Source organism: Sciurus carolinensis, chromosome 12 (assembly GCF_902686445.1).
Source record: "Sciurus carolinensis chromosome 12, mSciCar1.2, whole genome shotgun sequence".
Lineage (NCBI taxonomy): Eukaryota > Metazoa > Chordata > Mammalia > Rodentia > Sciuridae > Sciurus > Sciurus carolinensis.
The window spans coordinates 61,213,433-61,237,784 of record NC_062224.1 but is presented as its reverse complement, the minus strand read 5'-3'; the positions used below and the strand labels follow the sequence as shown (position 1 = coordinate 61,237,784).

Here is a 24,352-nt window from a genome sequence, read left to right as displayed (position 1 = left end):
GTTCATGAATGTGAAGTGACACTAGACAGCCTGTTGTGTTTTAAGTAAGCTACCTTCAGATGCACAGGAGACGGTGCAAAGCTTCATTTAAAAAGTAGTTTGACAAACAGAAGGGGGAACAACAGATCTGAGGGTAGATGTAATAGTATGATTATCACAGACCATATAATGAGAAAAGAGGATACAGGAAAAACAGTGAAATGATGATTATGGGGTGACACAGAATGGTAGGTTAACAGTGGAACTGGAGAAATGTTAGAGGGAAGGCACCAGACAGACTTCACTAGAAAAATTACAAGGATATTAATGAAGGTTTACTTAATACTGAGATGAATAAAATTTTGATACTGTAATCTTGGGCTATATCTTGCCATTATCAGATAGTGTGAATGAGGTAGGGTAAAGATCCAAGATTCTTATAAGTAAAGAATTAAGAAAGTAAGAATCTTAGAAGTTTCACCTATATACATTTTCAAATCATCAATCATTAGCAGGAACAATGATATAAACAGTGACAGTGGACAAGAGCGAGAACTCTTTAAGAATTGAGACTATATGGTATGAAAAGTCATTAAGTGCTATACAGAGGCAAGAAGGGTCCCTGTTTTATGGGTGGCCCCCATTTCCCTCTCTCCAGAGGTATTTATTCCCACACATTTTACACATGCATACATACCACACCTATGGAAGACATACTATATTGTTGTTTACAGTTAATTGCAATAAATGGTATTATACTATGTTCCTTATAAATTTTTTCAACTTGACTTTTTACCACTCACAAAAACTTTCTTTTGAAGATAAACAAACCACTTGTAATAATTCATAACACTGTGGTTCCAATTCTAGCAAGGAAACATATCCTTAAAATATATATACCTTGAAGTTTTCTACTAAGTTCAAGTTTTTCTTGTTCAAGACGCTTAATTCTTCTTTCATAAGCTTCTGTTGCTAAGTTGTTATCAAGAGTTCTCTGAACATTAACATCAAGATCCAGTGAGGTGGGACCAGCTGTGACCCTTAAACAGCTTCGGTCAGAAAGAACACTGAAGGGAAAAATATAAATGTGGGTTCACACTGCAATAAAAAGTCTGAAGGAAAAAATAACTTTTGATGTCTAACACATGGATTTGAACATCTATAGTTAGTTATCTATGACAGTAAAAAAATGGTTTTTGTAAAATTATCATAAACCACTGTTAGCAGTATTTTTTGAATGAAAACTTAAATCCACCAAATGATTCTAAATTTTAAAAAGCACAAATTATAAAATTAAATTTGGTAAAGGATTATTAGTTTAAACAATTTGACCACTAAGTAAATAACAGTCAAAAGTAACAACCATAGTGCTCTTTAACAGAAATTGAAATCTAAAATTCAAAAGGTGCTTTCCTTAATTCAATACAAGTTAATTGTAAATAACAGAGGCGCTAGACATTCAGCAGTAAATAAACAGAAATCCTTGTTAAGGTAGAGGTTAAATTCCAGTAACAGGGACAAAATAAATAAGTAAAATATTCAGTACAATAAAGTGTTAAATGTTAAGGAGAAAACTTGAAGCACGGAAGAGAGAAATGAAGTCTTGAGGTAGAAGAGATAAAAGTTTAGATGAAGTGGTCAGGAAAGCTATCCTTGTGAAAGTAACTATGTGAAAAGTCAAGTAAGTACAAGAGACCAGCCAAGGGCATATTAGAAGAAAGAGCATTTCAGGCAGATGAAGAAGAATGAATGCAAGACTTCTGGGTCAGAAAAGAGGTCTGTGTGGATGAAATGGAGTGGAATAAGAAGAGCAGTAGGAAATAAAATCAGAAAAATAAAAGTGAGCCAGTTGTATAGGGCCTTGTAAGAACTTTGGTTTAGAGTTAAGATACAAGTCACTTAAGCTAAGGAGTGAGAGGATTGGTCCTGAACAGGGGAGTGACATGTTCTGACTTAACGCACAACAGGGTACCTGAGACAGGTTCAGAGAAATATAAAAAAGGAGATTATGAACATATTACATAGGTGGTTAAGATAAATTTCAAGTAGAAGAGATAAAAAAAGGTCGCAGCTACAGATGCACAGCAAAGAACTGGGATAACACCAAAGAGGACAGGTGGAAAAAGAAATCAAAGACAGTCCTAGAACACTCTGATATTCAGAAAACAGGATGATTAGGAGAAGTACCCAGAAAAATGAAAAGAAATCAGCAAAGTGCTCTAGACCATGACAAGAAAAAGATATTTTAGTGATCTGGAGCTGTAGCAAAGATGATGAAATGAGGCAAAATAAGACTAGGAATGAGAAGTGATCCCTGATTTAGCAACACAGAGGTCAATGGGAATATGACCAAAGCAGTATGCATGAAGTGACAGAGGCACAAAACTCCATCTTGGATTCAAGAAAGGAGAAAATGAAAAACACACACAAATAGTCAACAGTCAGAAGTAATTTTGTATGTAGAGCAGAGAAAATGGTGGGTAAGAGGGATCCAGAGACTTTTTATTTTGCATTAAGAAGGAAGAAAGAACTGTGTTTTTTATAAATACAGATGAGAATACGATGACACATATGGAAAATTTATGGTGTAAAAGTGAGCAGTGCCTATGCTAGGCAGTAGAGATGGACCAGGTTGGTGGTAGTAGCAAGTTTTATGATTCATCTATGAAAAGAAAAGCACATGAGTCCAGAGGTGTGCAGGTAGAAAATCTGGTAGAGGAAGCTTGCAGAAGTGTCTGCTGTTGGCTTCAATCCTCTCAGTGAAATGAAAAGCAAGATCATCAGCTTGGAGTGAAGATGACTGAGGTTTTGGAGGCAAATGTGAAATATGAAATAGTCATCCTGGTGAGTGGGTAAAATAGGGTAAAATAGTATATTTGCCAAACAGCAATAAGGGGCACTTGAATTTGGTGAACATGAATTTAAAGATCAATAACAATGCTCAGTTTTCTCTAATCATTTTGAACTACATAGGTACAGACAGAATTTACTTTTAACATTGTTATTGACTTAGCAAAGCAAAAAGAATCAGAGATGGCCAAGGAAACTGAGGTGTCATATAAGGAGAGATTATACTCATTCTCAGTAGAATTTAAATTGGGTAAAGAGGAACAAGAAGGTATAAAGACACTGAAGAATGGGTAAAAGGATGGTAGCATCAATAAGTTGAAAATTCCGAAGCTGAGACATCTAAAGAAGATTATTCAATACCATGGAACTCTTTCAATTCCTGTTAACAGATTATGAGCTGTCCACTGGTCCTACTCTTTCTCCTCCAAAATGAGTCAAGATTCTTGTGTATACTATTCATTTTCTGTTATCTAACCTTTTTCCAACTGTAGGCTTATCCTATTTAAAAAAAATAACAAGGCATTCTCATACATTACATTTTTAAAAAAATCTCTCTATACTGTCCAAATTATATTAACTTACCAACTACTAGTGTAAGTAAACCAACAAATGGCAGATGATGACCAGAAAATGCAGTATGTGTTGGTGGGGGCATTGTTTCCTAAAAGAAGAGAAAAGAAATCTGGTAAGAATAGATAGCCATGACCTATATGTTGGGCTATAAATATTAACTGTCAATGGAATATGTGACTATTCCATTTGGGAACACTGGTAAGTTTGGAACAGATGTTAAGTGATAAAAATTTTACACCATGAACACTGTTACTATAAAAATTGTAATAAATGAAAATGAAGATTGAAAGTTTGATAGTGCCAGTATAGTCATTACTGATGTATTCTGCATTTGCAAATTTTTCCAGATGACAATATTAATTTATAAACTCAAAATCAATACTCGCAGTGTTTTTGTGATCATTCAAAATGTACAGAGCAGAGAAAGTTGGAGCTGCTCTATGTTCATATTCCTAGTTAAGGCTGAACAGTAAACATTCTACTTAGTCATTCAAGCTTTCATACTATAACAAACATCCACTACGGTTTATGGTCAAATTAATGACATGCTTTTTACCTTTTTGTACATTTTGTGGGTAATTTCACTTTTTCAAGCATAGCACTGAAATTCTGTCTAGTTTCTTTTTTTGGTCCTGGGGATTCAACCAGGGACACTTTACCACTGAACTACACCCCCAGTCCTATTTTGTATTTTATTTAGAGACAGGTTCTCACTGAATTGCTTAGAACCTTCCTTTTTCTGAGGTTAGCTTTGAACTTGTGATCATCCTGCCTCAAACTCCCAAGCCACTGGGATTACAGGCTTTCTCATACATTATATTTTTTTTAAAAATCTCTATATACGTTTTGTCCAAATTATATTAACTTACCAACAAATAGCAGATGGTGACCAGGAAATGCAGTACATGTGGCTTATTTATTTATTTTTTGAAACAAGTCCCTGCTAAGTTGCTGAGGTTCTCACTAAATTGTTCATATTAGCCTCAAATTGCAATCCTCCTACCTCAGCCTTCTAAATTGCTGGGATTACAGTTATGTGCCACCACACTCAGCTCTATCAGGTGAGACTATAACATACCTTAACAGACATAATGTGTTAGATAAGCTTCATTCAGGGCATAAATTATAGTGTTGCTAAACATGAATTCAATGTCAGTGAATTAACAATATAGGAGGAGTCTTTAAATAGCATCACACATAAAACAGTTTATGCATTGGTAAGCTCATGAAAATGCTATGACCACAAAAATCTAACCTTGTCTTTCCAAGAGTGATAAGTCAAAGTTAGCTAATACAGTGTTCACAGTAACTTTATAAAATATAACTACCATGAATAATTAGTACTAACTATACCATAAATTTTTAGAATGACTCATAATTTGTGTTAACAGTGAATATAATATATAATTCTAATAAAATATTGATGAGAATCTGGGCAAGGTGGCCTATGCCTGTAATCACAGTTCCTCAGGAGGAGGAGGTGGCAAGAGGATCACAAGTTCAAGGTCAACCTAGGCAATTAAGCAAGACTAGATCTCAAAACAAAGAAAGTTGGGGATATGGCAGCGTCAGTGGTAGAGTGTCTGTATAACAATACAAAAACCTGGGTTCAATTCCCAATAGAATAAAAATTTAAAAAGGAGGCAAGGGAAGTCTATCTAATTTTTTCTTGTGAAGTTTTGAAAATATAAGAGAAGTTCTTGCCTACTTTGAATGTAGTAAGAACAGTAAAAAATGATATAAAATAAATATAAAAAAATTTAGTACAGAATAAAAACCACAAGAAATAAAATGTAGTAAAACAAAGCTCAAAATAAGAGAGGTAAAAGGCAAAAAAAAAAAAAAAAAAAGTACAAATTTTTCATGTTTATTTTCCTAAATTTTAATATAACCTGATGGTTCACAACAGAGACCAATACACCATACTAGCCTCAGAAGAATGGTACAATATTTCTATAGTTCGCTTGCCTGCCATTTTCCTCAAGCAGAGTCATAACGTCATGCTAGTAAGGTTCTGGACTTACTTCCCCCATTCATTTCCTACCAAGTTTGCTATTTTTTGCAGTAACATCATTGGTGTGGTTATTTAGCCCTCAAAATTGAGTCTGCCCTCTTTGGCAGCTGTTTTTAATATCCAGTTCCATGCTACTAGGTCAAATGTCACAACCAAGCAGATGATGAGAATGGAGGATATGCTATGTGTGTTTTTATCCAAAGCTAAGGATCATTCGTGAATAAATTCTTAATATATTTTCCTTTGGTTAATATATTAGGCCATTAAATGGTTTTTGACAATTTTGTCTAGCTTCAGAGCTGGTTTAGGGAGAGATTTCCCAACTCTTCCACTTTATAATCATGAAAGCCATGTATCTAAGCATCCAATTTGTCTTCTTAGGAAAACATATTGGAATAACTTATCAAATAAGTAAATCTTTGAATTTACTCCACTGTGAATAACTACACTGGCCTCAGGAAACTTCATTTCTCTAAGTCATGACTATTATTTGACTAATAACTGATAAGGTGGTCCTAGCACAATATTTGCAAACCAAAAAATTACTTTATAACCATATTTACAAGAAACAGGAACGGACTTCTTCATAATGTCATACTTACAGAATTTTTTAAACAGTCATCATCTACATCAAAATTGATGTATCTGTTGGGCTACTAACTTCTGGTATATAAGGTGCTTCACAGTTTCTAATATTATCCCAATCGATTCCACTGAAAAATGGATGTTTCTTAAAGTCTTCTATTCCATTTTGACCAAGTCGATGTTCTCTGCTACAAATGAGTCTTCGAATAAGATCCTTAGCATTTTCAGATACATCAGTCACTTGGGCTGGAAACTGAAACTCTCCTATACAAAGAATGACAGAAATAAAATATGAGTAAAAAACAATGTTAAACTTATTAAGTCAATAACTGATTTATATATTTTCTTAAAAATACATTTCCAGACTGGGGAGATAGCTCAGTTGGTAGAGTGCTTGCCTTGCAAGCAAAGGCCCTGGGTTCAATCCCCAGCACCGCCAAAAAAAAAAAAAAAAAGTCTTAAAAATATGTTTCCATTTAAAAATATCTTGTAAGTGTATGCTTTTAATTCCATATATGGCTTAAGTCACACATGTGCTATAGAACATAAAATAATATAAAACCTTCTACTGCTATTAGAATGAAAAGGATCTGATTAAGAGTGGAGGAATTTTGACTCAGTATCTCAAGAAACTGTAGATGGTTGATATGTTCCTATACAAAACAAATAATGATTAACTGATCAATATTAAACATTTTTAAAGAATGTAATATGTATCTGCTACTATTCAAAGTGATTTACTCATTTAACTCCTTTAGACTCCAACACTATCATCTTAGGTATATACATACTACTACTATGGCAATCTTATAGAAGAGGAAACCAAGTAATTTTCTCAACTAGTAGAGTGAGGAAATGGATCTTAAACTGAAGCTGTCTCACTCCAGAACCTGTGCTACTACGTACCATGTAACACTACAATGATTTCTTCCTTAAATGTTGTACCTGCTTTTTACAATCTTGCAACTATTACTGTCTTTCTTCATAGCTATTTAGAGCACTATCTTTGCAGCGAGGTGGAAGAAAACCTCTATAAGTCTGATTTATATGCACATAAGCAAGTAGTCATAATTGCATCAGTAGAACAAATTAAAAGAACATTATTCCTTTGGGGGAATATTCCCATTCATATGCAGAGTTTTTGTAAGTAGTCACAATCTTCTGAAACTAATCAAGCAAAATCTTTCCTCTTACTATGTACAATCTATTCTACTTCACTTTATATTAAATAGATTCAAGTTTTGTAAATTTGTTCCTGTCATACATATGGATTGTTTCCATGTTTCCTGATCCTGAATAATATCGAAATAGATTATCTGTGTACACATCTTTGTTGTACTAAATATTTCCACTGGGTGGCTTCCTAAAACTAAAGTTGCTCAATCAAAATTCTAACCATTTGTTAAGGCATGAAGTGCAAGCCTGTAAATTTCCCTGACAGAAAAGTTACATCAATTTATACTCCTATCAAGAATACCTCAGAATGCTCATCACAATAAATTATTTAGTAGAGTAAAATTTTTCTTTAAATTTTCAAATTTGACAAGAAAAAAAGGCATCTGATTTTTATTAACACTTGCATTACATTTGTCACTGCTATGATTGAGATTTTTTACATACATTCCAGTTATGAATCCATGAGTAGTATCAAGAGTAAAGAAAAAAAATTGTCCATTATGACCTTTGTTATTCAACTGAAAAGACCATTCAACTTCCTACTCATTTGCACCTCTAAACAAAATATAGGAGAAAGCTATACCTAATAACTTTATGTATAATGTATGAATTTTCATGTTCCTAACAAAGAAGTTTAACTTTTCATTGTGTTTAGAAAATATTCTCTATTTCTCTTTTATTAAACTATATTATTACCATAATAATTTAGTGGAAAAAAGTAAAATATACTAACTTTGTGATTCATGATTTTTCCCATATGTCTCCACCAGAGATTCTGCATAGAATGGTGTTTCTCCATACAGCATTTCATACATACAGACCCCCAAAGACCACCAGTCACACTCAGGTCCATATCTGCCTTTTCCATCTTCCATAGCTTGAAGGATTTCAGGAGAACTGTAGTCTGGAGTCCCAACTGCCACTGAGGACTGGACCTGAAGAAATTTACATTTTTATTAATCTGCTGTAAAATATTAGGAATAAAACAATTATATATTACAAACAGTTACACTTGAGGTTCACAATAGACATTATCTCATAACTACTACATCTTTGTCATTATCTGAATTTAGTCTCCTATATGGGTAAGGTTTTGTGTAATCTCCATGCTAATGGTTTTTTCAGATTACATAGTATTATTGAATCTTTATTGTAGATGTTACTTAGCTGACTACATTTAGGAGGCCCTCTGGCTCCTCAAACCCCAGTCTGCCCCCCAGCCACCAACCGGAACAGCGCTTGCAGCTATGTGGCTAGCCCACAATTCTCAATGCCTGGTCCTGATTAGCCAACACAGAAGAGTAATCTACAACAGGCGCTTAGGTCCCAGCACTCAGCCCTCAAGGCCTCTGGAAAGAGAGGTTCCTGACTGGGAAGTTGAAAGGGTGGGAGTGGGAGAGATACAATTCAGAGACTAAATTAGAGACCAGGAATTGTAGAGTTCACAAGCAACATAAGGGGCTAAGAACAGGCTCCTTCATCACACAAGTGAACCCCAAAGGAGATTCCTGCAGATTCCTGCAGTCTTCCAGCAGAATTGGCAATTGCTATACCTTACCTCCAGGTGTCCCACCTCCAAATCCAACCCTCCCACCCTAGTAAAGTTCACCATCCTAAGGGTGGAGTTACTCCAGACAATGCCACCTATCAGATGAAAGAAGATCTTGAACCCCAACAGAAACAATTCTCCAATTTTCCTTCAGAATTATTTTTTTTCTCTTTTTTCGTTTCCCATTCTCACATTCCCAACATTTTTGAAATCAAGTACTTTTCATGCATCAGACTCTTGAGGATTCGGATGTTTGAATAGTATATTACAGTTTCATTGTAGACTCTTATATTTTTACATTGTTTTTCTTTTTACTTTTTTTTTTTTAACTCTATTTTCCTCTCCCTTATCTGTTTCCCTGGAGTCTCTTTCTCTCTTTTCTCCTGCTAGCAATCAACTTATTTCCATTCCTCTTTTACTCTTTCTTTGATCTAATACCTCTATATTCTTACCTCCTACCTCATAAACATCACATCCTTAACATTACATCCTACACCTCCCCACTCTTTCTTTGTCCACCATTAGAAACTGTAGACCCTATTGAAAACCTACAGTTGATGCTGTACATAATAACCAAACACAGTATTTCTGTTTATGGCAATAAAACTGTAAACATTTTAATAGGGGCTATTCGGTTTAAGGCTGCATACTGTTTGCATTGGATGCTGTTAATATTTTTTTAATCTTTTTAGATGCTGATAGACCTTTATTTTATTCATTTATTTATATGTGGTACTGACTATTGAACCCAGTGCCTCACACATGCCAGGCAAGTACTCTACCACTAATCCACAACCCCAGCCCCCGGATGATGTTAATATCAACCCCCTTAAAGGCAAGGTATTGGAAACCTGCAGGGACACTATAAATCTACAAGGTAGAAAATGTAATTCCTTGGATCAACACTGCTAGAGGGGAAGACAAACAACATGAAAAAACTAAATGGAAGAAAGTGCCCCAAACAAACCAAGATGCTGTAATAGAATCCATTGACAGCACAGTAGAAGAAATGTCAGAGAAGGAGTTCAGAATGTACATAATTAAAATGATCTATGAAGTGAAGGATGATATAAAAGAGCAAATCAGGCAATAAAAGACCCCTTCAATAAAGAGATAAGAGAACAAATGCAGGAAACAAAAGATTACTCAGCAAAGACATAAAGATTCTGGAAAAAAAAAAAACAGAAATCCTTCAAATGAAGGAATGATAAATCAAATTAAAAACTCAATAGAAAGTATCACCAACAGACTAGATCACTTGGAAGATGGAACCTCAGGCAATGAAGGCAAAAAATGTAATCTTGAAAATAAAGTTGACCACACAAAGAAGGTAAGAAAACATGAACAGAACCTCCAAGAATTATAGGATAACATGAAAAGAACAAATTTAGGAATTACAGGGATAGAGGAAGGCACAGAGATACAAACCAAAGGAATGCACAATCTTTTCAATGAAATAGTATCAGAAAATTTCCCAAACTTGAAAAATGAAATAGAAAATCAAATACAAGAAGCTTACAGGACACTAAAAGCACAAAATTACCACAGATCCACACCAACGCACATTATAATGAAAATGCCTAGCAAACAAAATAAGGATAGGATTTTAAAGACCACAAGAGAAAAGTATCAGATACATATAGGAAGAAACCAATTCCAGTATTAGCAGATTTCTCAACCCAAACCCTCAAAGTTAGGAGGTCCTGGAACAACATATACCAAGCTCTGAAAGAAAGTGGATGCCAACCAAGAACCTAATATCCAGCAAAAATAAGCTTAAGATTGATGACAAAATAAAAACCTTCCAAGATAAACAAAAGTTAAAAGAATTCACAATTAGAAAGCCTGCACTACAGAATATTCTCAGCAAATTATTCCATGAGGAAGAAATAAAAAACAACAATGAAAGTCAGCAAAGGGAGGAACTACACTTAAGGAAAAGCCAATCAAAGGAGAAACCAAGTCAAGTTAAAAACCAAAACTAAACCAAAATAACCGGGAAAACAAATCATATCTCAAAATAACCCTGAATGTTCATGGCCTAAACTTATTAATTAAAAGACATGATCTGGCAGATTTGATTTTTAAAAAGACCCCCGCAACATGTTCCCTTCAAGAGGTTCACCTCCTAGGAAAAGATATCCACAGACTGAAGGTGAAAGGTTGGGAAAAAACATATCACACACACAGACTCAGTAAAAAAGCAGGGGTTTCTATCCTCATATCAGATAAAGTGGAGTTCAAGTCAAAGTCAGTCAGAAGGGATAAAGAAGGACATTTCATACTGCTTAAGGTAACCACATATCAACAAGACATAACAATCATAAATATTTATGTACCAAACCAAGGAGCATCTATGTACATCAAACAAATCCTTCTCGACTTCAGGATTCAAACAGACCACAACACAATAATATTGGTGTCTTCAACACACCTCTCTCACCACTGGATAGATCTTCCAAACAAAACCAAACAAAGAAACTATGGAACACAATAATACAATCAATAATTTAGACTTAACAGACATACAGAACGTTCCATCCATCTAGTAAATATACTTTTTTCTCAGCAGCACATGGATCCTTCTCTGAAACAGACCGTATGTTATATCACGAAGCAATTCTTAGTAAATAAAAAAATAGAAAATAAAGAATACAAGCAATAAGTGTTGGTGAAGATGTGGGGAAAAAGGTACACTGATACATTGCTGGTGTGACTGCAGATTGGTGCAGCACTCTGGAAAGCAGTATGGAGATTCCTCAGAAAACATGGAATGGAACCACCATTGGACCCAGTTATCCCACTCCTCAGTTTATACCCAAAGGACTTAAAATCAGCATACTACAGTAAAGCAGCCACAACATTTATAGCAGCTCGATTCACAACAGCTAAACGGTGGAACCAACGTAGATGCCCTTCAATAAATGAATGAATAAAGAAAAAGTGGTATATATGCACAAAGGAATATTACTCAGCCTTAAAGAAGAATAAAATTATGTCATTTGCAGGTAAATGGATGGAGGTGGAGAATATCATACTATGTGAGATAAGCCAATCACCAAGAGCAAAGGCCAAAAGGTTTTCTCTGATAAGTGGATGCTACTCCATAATAGGGATGTGGGGGTGGGGCAAGTGAAGATTCGAGGAACTGTGGATTGGGCAGAGGGGAGTAAGGGAAGGGGAGAGGATGTGGGGGTAGGAAAGATGGTGGAATGAGACAGACATCATTACCCTATACACACGTATGTTTACACGAATGATGTGACTCTACACCATGTACAACCAGTGAAACAAAAAGTCGTGCTTCATATTTGTACAATGAATCAAAATGCATTCTGCTGTCAAGTATAATTAGAACAAATTGAAAAAAAGTAAAAACAAAAAGTCTTAAAAATGAACTTACTGAAATTTTGAAAATACAGTGAACAAATAGATTACATACATTGAAAAAAAAGTTACACCTGAAAAAGAGCTTAAGTAGTTAATCACCATCCAGTGTGAAGAGATAAAAAGATGAAAGATATAGAAGAGTACAAACACTAGAATGAGCAGGTTCAACAACACGTAATATGAGAGACTAAAAGAAAGGACAGAATACTGGAAAACAATATTCAAAGGGTTATAGCTTAATATATTTTTCAAGAATAATGTAAGGCTTGAATTCTTGGAATCAGTAGGGTATTGGTACTAAAGAAATAAAACCAGTTCCACTTGTAAACCTACTATAGTTAAAATCATGGAATACCAAAGGCAAAGAAATTTTAAAAAATTGAAGAACAATAAAGATTATATAAGGGCTGGGGGTGCAGCCCAAAAGAAGAGCACTTGCCTAGAAGGCTCAAGGCCCTAGATTCAACCAACAGAACTCAAAAATGGAAAAAGATTATCTACCAAAGAATGACAATTAGACTGATAGATGAAATATTAATACTAATAGTAATGAGAACAAAAGAAATTATAAGATAAAATAATTATTTCCTACTGTATTAGTTACCTTTGTATTTCTGTGACCAAAAACTTAACAACAACAACTTAGAGGAAGAAAAGTTTATTCAGTCTCATGGTTTCAGCAGTTCAGTCCACGGTTGGGTAACTTATTACTCTAGACCTGAGACAAGGCAAACCACTGTGGCAACAAGATGTGGCAGAGAATAGTTTTCAGTTCATAGCAGCCAAGACTATGCTCCCAAAATATTTACTACCCAGTAGGCCATGCAAATTATTAATCCATCAAATGGAGTCATCTACTCATGTAAAGCTCTCATAATCCAGGCTTTTAAATTCTGAACACTGCCTAATACATGAGCTTTTACGGGGGCACTTCTAGATCCAAACCAAAATACCCATTTATCTAAATTGAGATTCAGGAATGTGTTAAAGACTTTTTCATAAAAGACTGAGTGAGCTATAACTTACAGATTCTTTAAGAGCAGTACTAAAAGGTGTTCTCCAGAAAACACGAACTCAGATTGAGGAATATGATACTAGAAGCAATCATGAATAAGCATATTAGTAAATTTAAACATGTACTTACGTGGTTATTTATTATATAACATAATGAAGAAGGAAGAGAAGGAGATAGAGGAGGATACAAAATAAAAACAAGACAAGGAAGAGCATATCAACTACTATAGGGTTGAAAAATAAGATGTCCTATAAATATATGCAACTATAATTAGTCAATTTAAACTTAATACAATAAGATTATTTTAAAATCCACCCATATCCACACCTCCCCACCCTCACTCCCAAGAAAAGGAAAAGAAAAAAAGAAAAAACCCTAAAATACTAGAAAACAGTAAATTCCACTGAGGGGATAATCAGGATTAAAATGTTCTAAGTTTCTTAGTTGTCTTAAAATAATAATTACCCCATTTTCCCTCCCCTTAGTGCCTGGCAATCAACATTGAACTTTCAGCATCTTTGAATCTGGCTCCTCCAGGTGCCTCATATAAATGGAATTAGACATTATTTGTCCTTTTGTGACTGGATTATTTTACTTGCATGTCCTTAAGGTTATTACATGTATTAGAATTTCCTTCCTTTTTAAGGTTGACTGATCAATCACTGTGTCTATACACTTCTTCTTCTGTTGAAAGACATTTGGGTAGCTTCCAACTTTTAGCTATTGTGAATAATGCTGCTGTGAACATGGGCATGAAAACATCTGTTCAAGCATCCGTTTTTATTTTTGGGGGGTATATATCCAGAATAGAAATTGCTGGAATACTCAGTAATTTTATTTTTAATTTCTTGAAGAACTACCCATATTTTTCCCCATAGTGGCTATACTATTGTACATTTCTACCAACAGTGCCCAAGATTTCCTATTTATTCACATCCTGGATAACACTTGATATTTTCTGCTTTAATACCAGTCATCCCAGATTAAGAGGTGCTTGCTATGGCTGTGATTTGCAGTTCTCTAATGATTAGCTTTAGTGAGCATCTTTTAATGTTCTTATTGGTCATCTGTATATCTTCTTTGGAAAATTCTTTATTGAGGTCCCTTGTAATTTTTCAATGGGGTTATTTTTGTTGAGTTGTACAGTTCTTTTATTCATTTATTTTATATTATCATATGATTGGACATGATTTGCAAATATTTTGACCTATTCAACATGTTGTCTTCTCACTCTGAAGATTGATGCACAAAAGTTTCTTATTTCTTTATATTTTTCTTTTGTGCCTGTGATTTTTGTGTTATGCCAAGATATCACTATCAAATCCAATGTCATGAAGTTTTCACCTATGCTTTATAGTTTTATAGTTTTAGTTTCTATATGTAGGCATTTAACTCACTTCAAGGTTTTTGTTGGTTTGTTTGTTTTGTTTTTGGTACCAGTAAATGAACCCAACAGAGCCTAACTACTGAGCCACATTCCCAGTCCTTTTTATTTTTTGAGACAGGGTCTTGCTAGGTTGCTTATAGCCTCCCCAAGTTGCTGAGTCAAACTTGGAACTTGCCATCCTTCTGCTTTGGCCTCACCAGGTGCTGGGATTACAGATGCACACCACCATGCCTGGCTTGAGTTAATTTTTGTATATGATGTAAACTAAGTTTCTTGTTTTGATTGGGAATATGCTGCAAAAGTTGATTAACTCTATACTTAAATCACGTGTAAATATTTTTAAAAATTAAAGCATTAAATTATTTAACATAAAAGGCATAACTGTCAAAGTAGAAAAAGAAATAAAACTAAATAAAAGTTACTAAAAATGTATTCTTTTTGAATAAGCATTCTAAAATTACAAACAAATATCAACTAACACCCCCACAAAATGATTATCAAACCCATTTTCCAACAAAACTAGAAAGAAGCAAATCAATTAATTAATATAACATTATAGATATGAAAGGTACATCTCTAAATAATTATGATCCACATAAGAATTCTCACTGGAGTTGGAAAAGACTTAGAATTAAATAACAGTAAATGTTCTTTAAAATATTTACAAAGGAAAAGAGAAACATAAACAAAATTAGAAATGAAAAATGGGGCAAAACTACATATACAAATGAGATTTTAAAACTAGGAAGAGGATAATTTGAACAAAACTGAAAATTCAAAGAAAATGAACAATTTTCATAAAAATGTAACTTACCAAAACTGACTCAGGAAGAAACAGAAAACCAAACAGAGTTATATAACCATTAAAAAGTGTGAATCAATAGTAAAAAAAAAAAAATCTACTTTGTAAAACAAAGAAGATAAAGAAAACCAAAACCTCATAAGGCTAAGGTAATTTACAGTGAATTTTATGAATTACATAAGAAACAAATAACCAATAAATTGTATTAACTGTCCTAGACTAAAATGATTAAGAGGAGAGAGGGCTTACCTACTCATTTTATAAAGCTATTTCAGTCTCAGATATGATCAATCTCATTAATAAATGTCAGGTAACAATCCTATATAAAATATTAGCAGTTATAATCTAGCAATCTTTTAAAATATATCAGTATGAAATTGTGATAAAGTTAGGCTTATCCAAAGAATAGATGGCTTAACACTGAAAAATTATGTCATTCATCAAATTAAGATTAAAAGGAGGCCTGACCCCTGCACCTAGCATGGTGCCATCACTGGTTGGTCGCAGTTGGGGAGGGAGTCAGGTTGCCTACATCGAGGAGGTAGGCGGTAGGCAGCTATCCCGCCCAGCCAGCATGCCAAGGACAGACATCATAACTGAGCGACCCCGCCTGACCCCTGCACCTAGCTCAGTGCCATCCCTAGTCGGTTGCAGTCGCGGAGCGAGCTGGCAGGAAAGTCAGGCCACTTGCATTGAGGAGGTAGCAGGTGGGTACCCAACGATCTGCCTTGCGGTGCTGGGCAGCGGGTAGCCAACCTGCCCAACGACCAGGACAAAGACAGCCGCCATCACTGAACAACTCCACCCGACCACCACGCTGAGGTTTGTCGCCATCAAGGAGTTAGCCAGAGGTTTCTTTATAGGCTGGTGCAGGCATTTTGAATTACTCCTGAGGAGGTGGCCATCATCACTGGAAGGGCAACTCCCTTCCTGAGACACCTACAGGAGGCTAGAGGAGCTAAGAAGAAGAGGTATTGAGAGACGTGGGACCAACTTAGAGCCACCGGGGAATATACCCCACCTGAAGGCCACCACCCCTAGAAGGCCAGCTTCCTAGTGCAGCACTGCATTATCAAGTTCCTCCAAGACTTCAGGCTACTGAAAGCTAAGAGGTGAGTTATTGGAAATCTACAGAGACAATATTAGTCAACAGAGGAAATCTGCAATATCCCAGAGTTTCACTACTAGAGGGGTAGATACCTGAACAATATGAGAAAACAAGGGAAGAAAATGTCCCAAACAAACCTAGATGGTATAGCAATAAAATCCAATGACAGCATGGCAGAAGAAGAAGAAGAAATGTCAGAAAGGAAGTTCAGAATGGACATAATCAAAATGATCAGGGAAGCAAACGAGGAGATAAAAGAGCAAATGCAGGCATTGGAGGATGAGATGAAAGGGCAAATACAGGCATTGAAAGATCACACCAATTCACAGTTAAAAGAGCAAATACAGGAAGCAAAAGATCATTTCAACAAAGAGTTAGAGATACTGGAAAAAAAAAATCCTTGAAATGAAGGAAACAATAAACCAAATTAAAAACTCCATAGAAAGCATAACCAATAGGATAGAACACCTGGAAGACAGAACCTCAGATATCGAACACAAAATATTTAATCTTGAAAACAAAGCTGACCAAACAGAAGATGGTAAGAAATCATGAACAGAATCTACAAGAACTATGGAATATCAAGAAAAAGTCAAATTTAAGAATTATTGGGATTGAGGAAGGCTTAGAGAAACAAACCAAAGGAATGAACAATCTATTCAATGAAATAATATCAGAAAATTTCCCAAATCTGAAGAATGAAATGGAAAATCAAGTACAAGAGGCTTACAGGACTCCAAATACACAAAATTACAACAGACCCACACCAAGTTACATTATATTGAAAATACCTAACATACAAAATAAAGACAGAATTTTAAAGGTTGCGAGAGAAAAGAATCAAATTACCCTCAGGGGGAAACCAATACGGATATCAGCAGAATTTTCAAACCAAACCCTAAAAGCTAGAAGGGCCTGGAACGACAGTTTTCAAGCTCTGAAAGAAAATGGATGCCAACCAAGAATCTTACACCCAGCAAAACTTACCTTCAGATTTCATGACAAAATAAAATCCTTCCATGATAAACAAAAGCTAAAAGAATTTACAAAAAGAAAGCCGGCATTACAGAACATTCTCAGCAAAATATTCCATGAGGAAGAGATGAAAACCAACGATGTAAATCAGCAAAGGGAGGAACTACCCTAAAGGAACACCCAAATAAAGGAGAAATCAAATCATGTCAATTAAAAAAAAAAATGAGCCAAATGACTGGGAATACAAATCATATCTCAATAATAACCCTGAATGTTAATGGCCTGAACTCATCAATCAAAAGACATAGACTGGCAGATTGGATTAAAAAGAAAGATCCAATAATTTGCTGCCTGCAAGAGACTCATCTCGTAGAAAGAGATACCCACAGACTAAAGGTGAAAGGATGGGGAAAAACATACCATGCACATGGACACAGCAAAAAAGTCTAAGTATCCATCCTCATATCAGATAATGTGGACTTCAAGCCAAAGTTAGTCAGAAGGGATAAAGAAGGACATCTCATACTGCTTAAAGGAAACTTAAATCAGCAAAACATAACAATCGTAAATATCTATGCCCCAAACACTGGCTCATTCATATACATAAAACAAATCCTTCTCAATGCCAGAAATCAAATAGACCACAACACAATAATACTAGGTGATTTAACACACCTCTCTCACCACTGGAGAGATCCTCCAAACAAAAATTGAACAAAGAAACCACAGATCTCAATAACACAATCAATAATTTAGACTTAATGGACATACATAGACTATACCATCCAACAAAGAACGAATACACTTTCTTCTCAGCAGCACATGGATCCTTCTCTAAAATAGACCATATATTATGCCACAAAGCTACTGTTAGCAAATACAAGAAGATGGAGATAATACCTTGTATTCTACCAGATCATAATGGATTGAAATTAGAAATAAATGACAGAATAAAAAACAGAAACTACTCCAACACCTGGAGATTAAATAATACATTGTATGATGAATGGATAACAGAAGATATCAAGAAGGAAATTAAAAAATTCTTAGAGGTAAATGAGAACAAAGAAACAACATATCAAAATCTCTGGGACAGTATGAAAGCAGTTCTTAGAGGAAAATTTATTTCATGGAGTGCATTCAACAAAAGAAGAAAAAAATCAACAAATAAACGACCTAACACTATGGCTCAAAGCCCTAGAAAAAGAACAGAGCAACACCAAAAGTAGTAGAAGACAGGAAATAGTTCAAATCAGAGCTGAAATTAATGAAATTGAATCAAAAGAAACAATTGAAAAAATTGACAAAATAAATAGTTGGTTCTTTGAGAAAATAAACAAAATTGATAAACCCTCAGCCACACTAACAAAGAGACGAAGAGAGAAAACCCAAATCACTAAAATTCGGAATGAACAAGGAAATATCACAACAGGTACGAATGAAATACAAAACATAATTAGAAGCTATTTTGAAAATCTATATTCCAACAAAATGGAAAATCTCAAAGATATCAACAGGTTTCTAGAGACATATGAATTACCTAAACTGAACGAGGAGGACATATACAATTTAAATAAATCAATTTCAAGTAATGAAATAGAAGAAGTCATCAAAAGCCTACCAACAACGATAAGTCTGGGACCAGCCGAGTTCTCAGCCGAGTTCTACAAAACCTTTAAAGAAGAGCTCATTCCAATACTTCTCAAAGTATTTCATGAAATAGAAGACGAGGGAACCCTCCCAAATTCATTCTATGAAGCCAATATCACCCTGATACCTAATCCAGACAGAGACACATGGAGGAAAGAAAATTTCAGACCAATATCCTTAATGAACATTGATGCAAAAATTCTCAACAAAATCTTAGCAAATCACATTCAAAAATATATTAAAAAGATAGTGCACCATGATCAAGTGGGTTTTATCCCAGGGATGCAAGGTTGGTTCAACATCTGGAAATCAATAAATGTAATTCAATTCACCATATCAACAGACTTAAAGTTAAGAATCACATGATTATTTTGACAGATGCAGAAAAAGCATTCGATAAAATACAGCATCCCTTCATGCTCAAAACACTGGAAAAAATAGGGATAGTAGGAACATTCCTTGACATTGTAAAGGCCATCTATGCTAAGCCCATAGCCAATGTCATTCTAAATGGTGAAAAACTGAATGCATTCCCCCTAAAAACTGGAAAAAGGCAGGGATGCCCTCTTTCCCCACTTCTACTCAACACTGTCCTTGAAACTCTAGCCAGAGCAATTAGACAGATGAAGGAAATTAAAGGGATATGAATAGGAAAAGAAGAACTCAAACTATCCCTATTTGATGATGACATAATTATATATTTAGAGGAACCAGAAAATTCCACCAGAAATTTTAGAACTCGTAAGTGAATTCAGTAAAGTAGCAGGATATAAGATTAATGCACATAAATCCAATGCATTTTTATACATAAGTCATGAATCTTCAGAAAGAGAAGTTAGGAAAACTACCCCATTCACAATAGCTTTGAAAAAATAAAATACTTGGGAATCAATCTAAAAAAAGAGGTGAAAGACCTCTACCATGAGAACTACAGAATAAAGAAAAAATTAAAGAAAACCTTATTAGATGGAAAGATCTCCCATGTTCTTGGATAGGAAGAATTAATATTGTCAAAATGGCCATACTACCAAAAGTACTATACAGATTCAATGCAATTCCAATTAAAATCCCAATGAATATATAAAGAACTCAAAAAACTCTACACCAAGAATACAAATAATCCAATCAACAAATGGGCTAAGGAAATGAATAGACACTTCACAGAAGAAGATGTACAAGCAATCAACAGATACATGAAAAAATGGTCAACATATCTAGTAATAAGAGAAATGCAAATCAAAACTACCCTGAGATTCCATCTCACCCCAATTAGAATGGCGATTATCAAGAATACAAGCAACAATAGGTGTTGGAGAGGATGTGGGGAAAAAGGTACACTCATACATTGCTGGTGGGGTTGCAAATTAGTGCAGCCACTCTGGAAAGCAGTGTGGAGATTCCTCAGAAAGCTTGGAATGGAACCACCATTTGACCCAGCTATTCCACTCCTTGGCCTATACCCAAAGGACTTAAAATCAGCATACTACAGAGATAAAGCCACAACAATGTTTATAGCTGCTCAGTTTACAATAGCCAGAATGTGGAACCAACCTAGATACCCCTCAACTGATGAATGGATAAAGAAACTGTGGTATATATATATATACCATGGAATATTACTCAGCCATATAGAATGATAAAATTATGGCATTTGCAGGCAAATGGATGCAGTTGGAGAATATCATGCTAAGTGAGATAAGCCAATCTCAAAATACCAAAGGACAAATGATCTCACTGATAAGAGGATGATGACACATATAGGGGGTGGAAGGGGGCAAGAATGGAGGAAAGAGGGATGGGACTCTATAGAGGGATAAGAGGGGTGGGAGGGATGGGAGGGGTTGGGGGAGGGAAAAATAGAATGAATCAAAAACTATTACCCTAGGTAAATGTATGATTACACAAATGGTATATCTCTACTTCATGTACAGAGAAACAAGATGTATCCCATTTGTTTACAATAAAAATGAATTTAAAAAATTGAACGGAAAATGCCATATCATCCCAATGAATACAAAAATTATTTGATTATAATCAAAATGGTAAACTCTTGGTAATCAGAAATGGAAGGAAATTCCCTAATCTGATAAAGGATATATACCAAAAGCCAACAGCAAACACATATTCATTTCAAAGTCCAGAAACACCACTATAAAAGTTAGGAACAAGACAATATGCTCATTATTATCCATACACATTTTTTTTGTTTAGTTTAGTTTAGTTTTGTTTTGTTGTTTTTTGGGGGTTTTTTGTACCAGGGATTGAACCCAAGCACACCTAAACACACATCCCCAGCCCTTGTTATTTTGAGGGTCTCACTAAGTTGCTGAGGCTGGCTTTGAACTTGCCATCCTGCTGCCTCAGCACCCACAGGTGCTGGGATTACAGGCATGTGTCAGCAAGCCCAGTCACCACACTTACTTAACACTGTACTGGAAAAAGTTTATGAAGGGAAAAAAATCTGAAGATAATCTTTATTTGTGGATTATATGACAGTCTGTATAGGAAATCTAGAAGCATCTACAAATTATTTTGAGCTGATAAAAATTTAGCATGATATCTATAGTCAGAATGAACACAGAAAATCAACTGGCTTAAAAAAGAGCTACATGCTATTAAGTTGCAAATTCAAGCTATAATTTGCCATAACAAAAAAATTCACAAGGTATCTAGGACTAAATCTAATACATGTAGGCAATAGATTAATAATAGTGAATATTATAAAATTTTATTACAGAAATACAAGAAAATCTAAAATAATTAGAATGAATACATTCATGGAAGGGAACATTCCATGTTATAAATTCCCTAAAATCAATCTCTCAATTCAGTGTAGGTCCTCAAGCTTGTATTTGTGAAAGAATATCTATACTTGGGTACAGATATGAATATAAACCATCATAACAATTACATGGAAAAACAAAAAGGCAAAAACAGTCAAGACAATTTTAGAGGAAGAAAAAGAATTATAGTGGACATTTCTCCATCAGAAACTGACTTCTAAAGGTAAAATGATTAAGATATATTTCTGACTCTGGTTTAAGAGCCAAAAATCAACTTCAAGCTTAATTTTGAAAGTCACAGACTTTGTTCGGCAAAGGCTCTTAGATTTGGAGCATCTGTCCAGGTTAAAAAAAAAAAAATAACAATGACCCACATATAATATCAGTTTCAAACACTGGGAATAAATGGGACAACCTAAAAGCTTCTGAGATTTTTTTTTTCCTGAGATATACTGAAAGACTATAATAGAACTGAGAACCAGAATGACATCAAATGCCTCAACAGTAACCCTCTAAGAAGACGAGAAAAATCACTTCAAATCTAGAATACTATGTCAAAATTATCAATCACATAAGAGAGAAGAAATGAAGGCATACTTCAGACATCAAAGATTGTGAAATATTTACTTCCCCTGGAACTTTCCTCAGGCAGCTACCATCAGTGAAAAGGACACACAAGGGATCTAGTAACAGAGGATCCAATATCACAGACCAACACACAATAAATTCCATGATAAGAGCATAGTCTTAGGAAGACAGTTCTGCATTACGCCTAAAAAACATCAAGATTAGGACAGGAGAAGGCAAGACTCCAGTATATATATCTTCAAGGAATAAAGGGGAATTGCTTATTTATATAATGTGTCTGAGAGGAAAAGGAATCGCCAAATTAACATTTGGCAGAAAGTTTGTGGATAAACAGGTATGAATTAAAATGAAAAACTAAGCAATGTAGGGCTCAGTGGTAGAGCACTTGTCTGGCATTCATGAGGCCCTGGATTTGATCCCCAGAACTGAAAAAAACAAAGAAAAAACCAAATAAACAAACAAACAAACAAAACTAAAGAATGTAAAGTGGTTACTTACCCCAGAGAGAATGAAAAGATAAAGCAAAGAAATGTAATTAAAATAAACTGCATGGCACACTAAGAATATTAGTATCATTATTAAAAAAATCTTGAAGAGAATTTAATGGCAGATTATATGGTAATTACACTGGGAAGATAGAAAGGAAGTGAACTGGTTGCATAAGAGGGGACTAAGAGACCTGAAGGTTCATCTTCCATGGCAGGAAATAAAATCCTTTTTTTTTCCTTTTCTTCCTTTCTTTCTTTCTTTTTTTGGTAACAGGGATTGAAGGAAGGGATATTAACCACTGAGCCACATTCCCAGCCCTATTTTTATTTTTTTAGTTTTTTTATTTTTTGAAACAAAGTCTCACTAAATTGCTTAGGACCTTGCTAAGTTGCTACAAGCTGGCATTGAACTCAGGATCCCCTGTATCAGGCCTCTTGACAGGCTGAGATTACAGACATGTGCCACCATACCCAGCTAAATAGAATCTTGATAAATAAGAGATAGCAACACAAATATGGTAAGAAATGTGTACATAAATGAAATGCCAGAAGAAAGGGTCAAAAGTTTAAGAACCTTTCTCTAGGGAAACAGATTCGGAGGAGAGAAGAATTAAAATATTTCGTTATACATCTTCCTAAAATATTTAGGTATCATTCTTATGAAAATATAAAATTAAATAAAACAAGAAGTTCTTTATTATAATTTTTTAAACAGAGGTCCAACATGCTGGTGTGTCCAAGAAAACTACTTTGAGATCATCACAAAATGTGCCAGAAACAAAATTTAAAACATAATCCCACTGTCAAACAAAGTAAGAATGGATAAATAGAAAGATACCACTCTTTCAGGAACAAATTTGATTGAGGGAAACTCAGAAGGAAAGAAACAGCAATCACTATTCACTTGGAATGTACTGGGATTTAGAAAAGCAGACATCAGGCTCCAGGAGAAAAGCCCCAACTTTTAGTACGAGGGGCTTATAGCATGTGGGACTGGAGAATGACAGGTTCTTTCCCTGCAGTTCTTTTTCAGTAAAGCTCCCTCCTTTCTGGAATTGTGGCCCATGACTTCCAGATGCCAAAGCATCTGATTTCACTGTGTGTTTTCTCAATTCAACAAAACCACCATGCTATTTTCTTTTCATGCCAAACCTTGCACTACCCGCTTCCCACTTTATGCTTCATACTTTATTATCCTAAAGCAGTATAATTCTATATACCTATCTTCCATTGTTTATTGTGTGTTTTTACTTCTACATTAAACTCCACATTAAAATCTTAATATTTTTTAATCTAACAGAAGCCTTTTATGTATAATTTTTAAGAGTCATTTTTTTCTTGCCCACTTATTTATCATATCTGATATTCTTTATCCTATAGATCTAAGTGTACAAATGGTATCATTTCCTTTGGCATGAAGGACATTCTTTAGCTTCCCAG

The 24,352-nt window shown here is 34.8% G+C and overlaps 1 protein-coding gene across 1 annotated transcript in view; it reads right to left on the bottom strand.

Moving 5' to 3' along the window:
* The window catches only part of Cdc42bpa (CDC42 binding protein kinase alpha), a 333,475-nt gene that overhangs the window by 152,715 nt on the left and 156,408 nt on the right, over positions 1 to 24,352 (bottom strand). The window contains 7 exon segments of the mRNA XM_047519951.1: positions 880 to 1,046; positions 3,412 to 3,433; positions 3,436 to 3,490; positions 6,019 to 6,056; positions 6,059 to 6,262; positions 7,907 to 7,931; positions 7,933 to 8,112. Of these exon segments, the coding sequence (XP_047375907.1) occupies positions 880 to 1,046; positions 3,412 to 3,433; positions 3,436 to 3,490; positions 6,019 to 6,056; positions 6,059 to 6,262; positions 7,907 to 7,931; positions 7,933 to 8,112 (691 nt within the window).